At 31.6% G+C, this 10,411-nt stretch overlaps 1 protein-coding gene across 1 annotated transcript; it reads left to right on the top strand.

The window, feature by feature from the left end:
• Positions 1-237: 237 nt before the first annotated feature.
• Positions 238-6,744, top strand: LOC115709083 (3,9-dihydroxypterocarpan 6A-monooxygenase-like). Its single transcript, XM_030637116.2, has 2 exons — positions 238-1,392; positions 5,999-6,744. Exons 1-2 carry the CDS (start codon positions 430-432, stop codon positions 6,614-6,616), a joined length of 1,581 nt encoding a protein of 526 aa, XP_030492976.2. The 5' UTR covers positions 238-429; the 3' UTR covers positions 6,617-6,744.
• The last annotated feature ends 3,667 nt before the right edge of the window (positions 6,745-10,411 follow it).

Raw genomic sequence — 10,411 nt, 5'->3', positions numbered from 1 at the left:
GAAAAATTACTAATTAGTTTTGAGTAAATGAAGAATGATCTCACTTAATGTAGCATTATTTATATTTTTTACCTAAAAATTTAAAAATAGACCATTTTAGTTATACTAAATAGAAAAAAAAAAAACTATTTTGGGTGAGCAATAATGTCATGACAATAATATCTTTTATTTGTTTTTTCCTTCCTCATTTCCAGCATGTAGCTAATATAATATAATATATATATTTTTTTAAAGAAAGACAATGAACATATCATTAACCCTTAAATTAAAGAAAGACCCCAATCATGTCTAATAGTTCAAATTACTAATAATCTTGTTCTAAAACCCTTCTATATAAATCAACATTACTTGGAAGTAAAATCACCAAATATTTCATATTACTAATTATAAACACGATTGATTCCCCAACCTCTTCTCTCTCCATCCAATATGGTTGAGCTTCATAATATTGGTCATCAGTTCATCATAGATTATAACTTTCTTCTAATCATCTTATCATCAATCACCTCAATCATCTTATTGGGCCGAGCCATCAAATCCTTAAAAGCCCAAAAAAACCCACCACTCCCTCCAAGCCCACCAGCCCTACCTATCATAGGCCACCTACATCTCATCGGCAAGCTCCCTCACCATGACTTTGCCAAAATCTCGGCCCGTTACGGGCCCATAGTTTACCTCAAGTTTGGCTACAAAACTTCTTTACTAGTTTCCTCAGCCGAAATAGCCAAAGAATGCCTCAAAACCAACGAGTCATGCTTCTTAAACAGGCCACAAAAAGTCAACATACACTATTTGACCTATGGCAACTCTGATTTTGCCCTAGCTCCGTATGGACCCTTTTGGAAGTTCATGAAAAAACTAACTGTATCGAAGCTCCTCGGAGCTTCGATGATGAATTTCTATCGTCCAATAAGGAAAGAAGAAATAAGGTTATTGATAAATAGCATTCGAAAATTGGCAAATGAGGGCGAAAAAGTTGACTTGGGTGCACAACTAATGGGATTGGCAAACAATGTCATTTCTAGGATGGCGTTGAAACAAAAGTGTGCAAAAAATGATGACGATGCTTATGAGATGAGACATGTGATTGATGAGATGTGTGATTTGGGTGGGAAGTTGAATGTTCAAGATTTCATTTGGTTTTGTAAGAAGCTTGATTTGCAAAGGTTTGGGAAGAGACTTAAGGATGTAAGAGATAGGTATGATAGGTTGATGGGGAAGATTATTGAGGAGCATGTTGAGGCCAAAAAGAAGAGAATGGAGGGTAATAATAATAATAACAATAATGATTATGAGAATAATAGAGATATTCTTGATGTGTTGCTTGATGAGTTTGAAGATGAGAAGTCGGAGATAAAGTTGACCAAAGAAAATATACATGCTTATGTTATGGTAAACATTCTTTTCACTATTCTTGTCTTTATTGGTGAGATTTTTTTTTATTATTATTATTTTAGATATAGGAAAAAATTATAATTTATTTTATATTTTAAACTTTGTGTTTTGAAAAAATTACTAATTAAACTATTTATTTTGTTAAGGGTAAATAGTGGCATAAGTACCTAAAGTTTTAAGTTTGTAAGCGGCATAAACCTAATGATTTTTTTTAGTAGCATGAGTACCCAATATTTATAAAACTGTAATTTTCTTCCAGTTTCATCAGTACAGATTCCGTTATTTTCTTAAACAGGACACTTATAAGACCCAAATTTTAGATTATTTGGTCTGGACGAAAAATATGTAGTATCAGTTACTTCCAAATCTTTTTTTAATAAATTTAAAACGGAGTCTATACTGACGAAAAATAGAGAAAATTACAGTTTTACAAACATTGGGTATTTATGCCACTAAAAAAATCATTGGGTTTATGCCGCTTACAAGCTCAAAATTTTAGGTACTTATGCCGCTATTTACCCTTTTGTTAAATAATAATTTAGATTCTATGTTTTTCAAAATAGTATAAAATAAACTCTAAACTCAATTTTTAGCAATTTTTTTTTTTTTTTTTTTTTTTTTTTTTTTTTTTTATAATCAACCTGAAGTTATTATCTAGCACAAATAGATACAAAAATGTAAACTTGAGGTCAAGTTACTATTAAATTTTTATTTGATAAAGATTTGTATAGTTTTAAAAAACATAGAGTCTGAATTATCATTTAACAAATCAGAAAATCTTATTAATAATTTTTACAAAATGAATCTAAAATAATATTATATATATTTATATTGTATATTATAATTATATATGCATTCTATTTGTTTTTTTGGAATTTTTTAAAATAATTTAATCAATAATGTTTAAAATAATGTACAAATAACATGTTATCATATTTTTTATTAATTTATTTTTATATGCGTGTAACTCACTATTTTAACATCTAAAAAAAAATTGGTAGGGTTGGTATAACTATCATGAACATCTTCATCATATAGAAAAATTTAAATTATATATAAACAAAAATGTCTCTACTAATAAGAACAAAATGGATGCTTCAATCATTACATTATCTAACATATAAAATATTATATATAAATGCATGATTAGCGCTATTATTTTTTTTAGATTAAATTACACATATTACATTTATTTAATTAACAAAATCTTATTATGGAATTAAGACTTGAAAAGAAAAAAGTATCTAACCGCTGTATCAATACTAGTTCCGGTATATTTTTAAATTTAAATTAAAGGACGTAGTATACACACCAATAATATAAATATAACATCTCAAACTCTTTGTAGTAAGTAAAGATGCACATTTTCCACATGGGGATGGTGCCCCGCGGGGACCCGCTCCTAATGGGGCGAAGATTCTCTGTCTAAATGGAGAACAGGACGGGGACGGGGATCAAATTTTATCCCCGAATGTTAAACGGGGCGGAGACGGGGATGACACTCCCCGCCCCGACGGGGACCCGTTTAATTTATTAATTATTTTTTTATTAATATTTTATATTTTATAAATGCATTTGTATTTTTTTAGTATATTAATATCATTTTTACAATTTTTGAAGTTGTATTTTTGTATAATAATTACTATATTGAATAGTAAATAATATGTAATATTTTATCTTTTATGTAATTTAATAATTTTATACATTTAATTTTTAAAATAAATTTTATTTTTACAATAGGGGATTCCCCGTCCCGTCCCCACTCCATTAGGAGATTCCCCGCCTGTCCCCGATGGGGGAATAAGCGGGGATAGGGCGAGGATGGGGATTAAAATTCTTAACGGGGATGGGGACGGGAAGAGCACTCCCTGCTAATTCCCCGCCCCGTGTGCATCCCTAGTAGTAAGATTTAAGATTTTTTGTTAGAGTATTATTATAAGACACTAGTGGTTATAAAATATTAGTGGTGCCTAGTATTAAATTTATAGGTAACGCTTTAGAATTAGTTAACAATATTTGATAGAAGTTATTTGATTAAATTATATGAGATTCAATACTTAATTGTATCAATAACTATAAATCATGTTGGAATGAAAGGTACTAGACACCACTACACTAGTACCTTTTAATATCTCTCATTTTTTCTAAGGAACAAGATTCGATCTATTTATTTTTGAACTAAAAAATTAACTTTTATTAAATCAAATCAACTATCAAGATAGCTTCCAAACCAGTAGGGACAAAACCCCCACGGGAAACACAGCCAGGAATAGAACTAGAAGAACGAGCTAAAAAGTTAGTCGTCTGGTTCCCGGACCGTTTAACAAAATTAATTAAAATAGGAAATAAAAGAGAGGATTGCATAAGAGCAACACAATCCGAAATTAAAAGCCCCACCGGAGACAACAAACACTTCTTCTGTTGCACGACTTGCACCAGCAGCAGTGAGTCCAACTCCATAACCACACCAGCAGGCACACCCCCCTCAACCCACCTACCCTTCACCCAACTGAGCGCCTCCTTCAACGCCATAGCTTCAGCCAAAAACGGGTCGGGTTGACCATAAGTTTTAACCGCCAACGCATCAATGAATAAACCATTATAATCCCGAGCAATCCATCCCAAATCGAGACTATTGTCATCCTCAAAGACAGCAACATCACAATTAACCTTAATCTCACCAAAACAAGGTTTAGCCCATTGCTCACACCCAGAAGTATTCAGGCCAGAAATTGGCGACACAACTCCACTTTCCAGCTGAGCATTCTTCCAAGAATCAAGGTAAGTAATTGCAGCATTCACAACCCTCTCTAACTACAAAGCCTTATTATTACAAACCAAGTCATTACGAGCTCCCCAAACTCCCCAAAGAAGCATAGCAAGCCTCTCAATACGATCCATAGGCTGAACCTTACAAACATTATCAAACCAGCCGCCAAACATAGCAACTTCACCCCCTCCAACCGTTCCTCCCAGCCTTCTGTCTAGACAACTCTTAGTAAAAGTGCAGCTAACTATTATATGAAAAATCATCCTCCCGATTACACATCGAACACAATCCGCTCACGTGGACCCTTTTAGACCGCATAGACACAAGAGTAGGGAGACAATTAGTAAGACCCTGCCAAAGAAAATTCTTCCCTTATGAGGCAATTTCAAGTTTCCAAAACATCCTTCAAAAACCCGAATTGTCTTGCGTATTCCACCTACCATTGCTTACTTGGAAGGCGCGATAAGCACTTTTGACAGAATAATTCCCATGAGTCTCCAACATCCGAAACCAAGCATTCTCAACCGAAGACGAAGACAACAGAATACAACAGATCAAATCAATATCCTTTTGAATAAATAAATCTTAAAGAAATTCCTCATCCCACTCAAGAGAGCCTACTTTTATAACAAATTATTGACCTTATTTGATTCACTTCACTTTTCTTATAATTTTTTTAATTTATATTATTGTTATTTTAAAAAACTAACTTCAAAAAAATAGTAGGTGAAATATATCAATATAATAATCAAAGTATCTTTTAGGTAGTATATTAGATGACCTCATTCATTTATTATTTGAATTATTTTGTTAGTAGTGTGATAGTCGTTATAGTTACAATATTATTTATATAGATTTTTAAAAAGTTCAAATAGCTTACAGTGTTGAAAATAAGTTTAAATTTTTTTGAACACTAAACGTGGTAAACTTAAATTAGAACCTCTATTGTCGGTATTATAAATTATTCAAAAAATTTTAAAAATTTATAAGGATAATGTTGTAACTATAAAAAATATTGTTATGAAAAAAATTAGAAAAAAAAAATATTTTTCCATTTATTTTCAAACACAAAAATTGAAAAAGTGATTGTAATAGAAAGTTGCAAATAAAATTCCTTTTATTTTTATGTGAAAAGGATCCATCAACTTCCAAGCTTACGTAAATACATGAGACTCTTTATATCTAAATTATGACTTTAAAAAGCCACTAGGGTTAGTTTAGTTGTGAGGGAGGGTTAGGAAAAAGGGAGAGATTATGGGTTCGAATTCAAAACTTTTAAGCTATGAAAATAATTGTAATACCATTACGCTACACTCAAAAAAAAAAAAAATTATGACTTCAAATACATTTGTTTATTTTTTTTACTAAATTTAGCACAATTTTTAAATCTTAAATTGGAGCTAGTTTTAGAGAAGTTAGTGAGCCAAAACTTTTGATTTTGGGTATTGAAAGTTTTTAGTTTAATAAGAAAAAACACACACATAACTAGTTGTATTAGATTAAAGTTGTCCTCTTGGGTTGGGCCTCTAACTTGATTCATTATCCCATTTTGGTATGCTTACTTTTATGAGATATCGATATTAATGTAATTTAATATTAAATCTCACAAATTTTATAATTTAAAGTAAACTATGCAGGATTTTATTCAATTATACCAATCAAAATAAATAGTAGTATATTAAACTTCATTAGTGTCTCATTTGATTAACAATGCCATTACAAAAAAAGAATATTGTTAAGGGGCACTTGATATAATACAATTTAATATTGGACCATACATTTTAATTTAATAAATATGGTCTTGAAAGTGTAACTTGTCATATATTTTGGCAGAACATGTTTGGAGCTGGGACAGAAACTCAATCAGTAACAATAGAATGGGCAATATCCGAGTTAATGACCCATCCAACAATCATAGAGAAAGCAAGAAAAGAAATAGAACAAGTGGTGGGAAACAAGAGAATTGTAGAAGAGTCAGACCTTCCAAACCTTCCATACATGGAAGCCATAATAAAAGAAACCCTAAGACTCCACCCTGGAGGGGCCTTCACAGCCCGGGAGTCATCCAAGGACTGTATTATTGGTGGATACCATGTGCCAGCGAAAACTCGTGTGTTCGTTAACACATGGGCCATTAATCGAGACCCAGCCAATTGGGATGACCCGAACCGATTCATACCCGAGAGGTTCATGACGGAGGAGAAGAAGGATGTGGATGTAAGAGGCCAAAACTTTGAGTTGTTACCCTTTGGGAGTGGGAGGAGAGGTTGTCCTGGTGCAAATTTGGCTCTTTTGATGATTCCAGCGACAGTAGCAGCTTTGGTTCAATGCTTTGATTGGAATGGTACTGATGTAGACTTGGATGAAGGTTTTGGGTTGTCAATTCCAAGGGCCAAGCCTTTGGTTTGTTACCCTGTGGTTAGGCTTGATCCATTTCCTCAGTTTATGTGAGATTATTCAACACTTCCTATATATGTTTTTATAATTTGTATACATGTGTCTGGGGTTTAAATTTAAAATAAGTGATGGCCTTTAAATCTTAGCAATGCAATATTAATAAAATAAATTATCTTTCATGTTGTTTGGTGTTCATGGACAATATATAAACAAGGTTTTGAGAGTTATTCCTAGTGTAAAAAATGAATTTATTTTTTTGAGTGATAATAAACTTTCATGATCAAGTTGGACTAAGATGGTAGGGCTCACCCAACCCAAGGACCCTTTGAGATTTGAAAATTGTGTTTTCTAAAAGAGTGTTTTGGAAACAAAAATTTGAATTTTGTAAGTGAAAAATTATTTTTAAAAATATGATTGGTTGTAGTGTAATTTTGTGTTTTTGAGTTTTAAAAAATTAGATTTGTGATTGGTTGGGAATCCCAAAATAAAAAAGTAAGAGAGTATTTGAAGAGTTTTTAAATTCAATGATTTGAAAACATAGAAAACATAAAATTGATGTTTTCATTTTTTGACTTAAAACTCAAAATCATATTCAAATTTAGTTTTTGAAAACACCAAACCAATCAAGTATTTTTATGTGGACCCCCACATTTTAAGTTTTTAAAAACATAAAATTGTTTTCAAATTCCAAACCAATCAAGCCCTTAAATTTTTCCTCTTTTTTAAATTATACATTTTTTTTAATAATTTTTGAAAATATACATCACATATCTTTTAAGTAAAGGCCTATTGATTTTAATTTTTCTCTAGGACTCATATAATTTTAAAGCGGACCTTGTTTCATTCAGATTTTAAAGTACAAAGACATCATGAAAAATTAATTGAAAGACAATACATACATCAATTCCAACATTTCCCTCATCCTATTAAATAATTAATTAGGATTATTTAAGTCTTTTCTATCAGTTTAATCTTTTATGTGAGTTTCCTATATATGACTTGTTTATTAGTTGTAATATTTATTTTTTTTGGGATGACCCGAACCCAGTTCATACCAAAAAATTTGCCGAACCCAGTTCATACCAAAAAATTTGTTACTGTTTTTTGTATCTTTTTGGGAGATTCTCTTATTTCTTAGAAGAGCAAAGCGACTTGAGTCTAGTACCTTGGTGAAAATATCAGCCAATTATTTTTTAGTATCAACATATTCTAACTGCAATGTTTTGTTGTCAACAAGTTCCCTAATAAAGTGATGCCTTATATCAATATGTTTTGTTCGAGAATGTTGAACATGATTTTTGGAAATATTTATGACACAAGTGTCATCACAATTTTTTTTTTTAAAACACCCAACTTAATCTACAATCAATCAACATTTGTTTCATCCATAACAATTGAGTACAACAACTACCATCAGCTATGTACTCAGCCTCAGCAGTAGACAAGGAAATAGAATTTTGTTTCTTACTATGCCAAGAAACCAATTTATTTCCAAGGAAGAAACTGTTGGAAATATTTTACCAGGATCTAGATTTACTACCATGTATGTTTCATTAACATCCTAATATGAATTCTAAAACAATGAAATAAACACATAAGGGTTTAAGAAAACCTTTCATTGGGTGCAACGGAATATAATGACTCATTTCGTTCAGATCTCTAGCCCTTGATTCCTTTATGTAGCAGAGCATTATCAAGATCTGAACCTGGATCTCTTTCTCTCCTTCCTTGATGCTGAATTTCCTTCTTGTTGATTGGATTCTTCACAATGTTCCACACTATGATTGAGATACCACTTGATGTGTGTGGGCACTCACTCATTCACTCAAGGCTGAATAAAATTTAAGAAGAAAAGAGAAGAAGAAGTGGCGGCTAGGGTAAATAGAAAGAGACTCAGTTTTCATCTGACAGAGTTAAGTGTGAATGTGAGCCATCACTATCTATTTATAGGTAACCACCTAGGTTTAGGTTAGAATTATTTGGCATTAAAATAATAGAAAAATAAATAGTAAAATTCTACAAGTGTGGCCGGCCATAGGATAGTGGATTGGACCCACTTTGTAATTTTACCATTTTGTCATTTTCCATCCCATTTTCTCAAAAACGCCAATTTTCCAATTTAACCACTTAAATGTCAATTCCAATTATTTAATAACTAAAAATTAATTATTAAATAATATTGCCATTTAATATATTTATTAATTAGACATATAAAGTCTCTTAATTAACAAATAAAACCTAGAATCTCTTTTCTTACAATTTTTCTCTTGCTTAGTGAAAATTCATAAAGTAGACATAATCTAATATTAGAATTATAATTGATTAATTAAAATCAATTAACTGAGTCTTACAAGCAGTATGATCTCAACTAGTATGGGGACCATGGGCCTATATAACCGAACTTCCAATAAGCAGATCAAGAATTTACCAAGTAAATCCACTAACTTATTAATTCCTTGTTTAATCCACGCATAGAACTTAGAATTGCACTCTCAGTCACATAGAACGCTCTATATGTTCCACGATATAAATACGCTATAAATTATCTATTTTTATAATCCTAATTTGATCAATGATCCTCTAATAGATGATCTACATTGTATAGGGACTAAATTACCGTTACACCCTTTCAATGTATTTCATCCTTAAAACACTTAGCTCCGTATAAATGATATTTCAGCGAAGTGAAATGAGTACTCAACCATTTATCTTTGTTTAGCCAAGCTCAAAGGAAATTATCGTTTCACTTATAAATACCTATAGAAGTTATAGATTCCATATCTATGTTAGCGCTCCCACTCAATTATACTATCATGTTCCCAAAATGTACGTATCACCCTGACCGAAAAGTAGGCTTAACTAACAAATCAAAGAACATGTATAATACTCTTGAGATCAAACCTAACCATATCAGGATTAAGATCATTTGATCTAGGATCAACTAGGTGATATTGAATTGAATAGATATTACGGTAAATTTAACATATCTAATCAAAGTTCAATATCGGTCCCTTCCGATGTATACTGCATACATCTGATACTGGTAAACTTTGCCAATGCCCTGGAAAGGACATAACACTTATCCAAGGTGTAAGAATATCTATCGCTGATTATCATGCCAGTCTAAATCCAGTGAACTGACAAATCAGGGAATAAACTTTCGAACATATAATCAAGATTATATTCCACTGTCCTGACAACACTATAATCATTAACAAATACATATGTTCTGGACTTAATAGAATTTATACATTAAATATAATCATGAAATAAATCATGTGAACCATGCAACATAAAATGTTATTTCTGATATTTATTAACTAGTAAATCTGATTATATTGAAATGGGTTTTATTTAGGGCACAAAACCCAACAGAAATAACCTGCACTAGTACTCTTACGATCATCAGCATTGCCTGCCCAATCTGTACCACTAAAACAAGCCAAGCTAGAATTAGTGTCTTTAGAATACCAGATTCCAAGGTCAAGAGTACTATTAACATATCGAATAATCCTATTTACTGTAGAAACATGAGATTCTATTGGATTACTTTGATTACTTTGATATTGAACACATACTCTCACACTATAGCTAATATTAGGACAACTAGCAGCCAAATACAATAAACTACCAATCATACTACGAGAAAGAGTAGTGTCTACCTTTACTCCATGTTCATCTTTTGTCAATTTGAAAGTGGTGCTCATTGGAGTACTTACCTGTTTAGCCGATTCAAGGCCAAACTTTTTGACAAGATTCTTGGCATACTTACTTTGAGATACGAATGTTCCTCCTTCCATCTGTCTGACTTGAAGCCCCAAAAACAAAGTAAGTTCACCAACCATGCTC

This window comes from Cannabis sativa, chromosome 3 (genome assembly GCF_029168945.1).
Source record: "Cannabis sativa cultivar Pink pepper isolate KNU-18-1 chromosome 3, ASM2916894v1, whole genome shotgun sequence".
NCBI lineage: Eukaryota > Viridiplantae > Streptophyta > Magnoliopsida > Rosales > Cannabaceae > Cannabis > Cannabis sativa.
The sequence above is the reverse complement of the archived record's forward strand: the minus strand, read 5'-3'. Positions and strand labels throughout refer to the sequence as shown.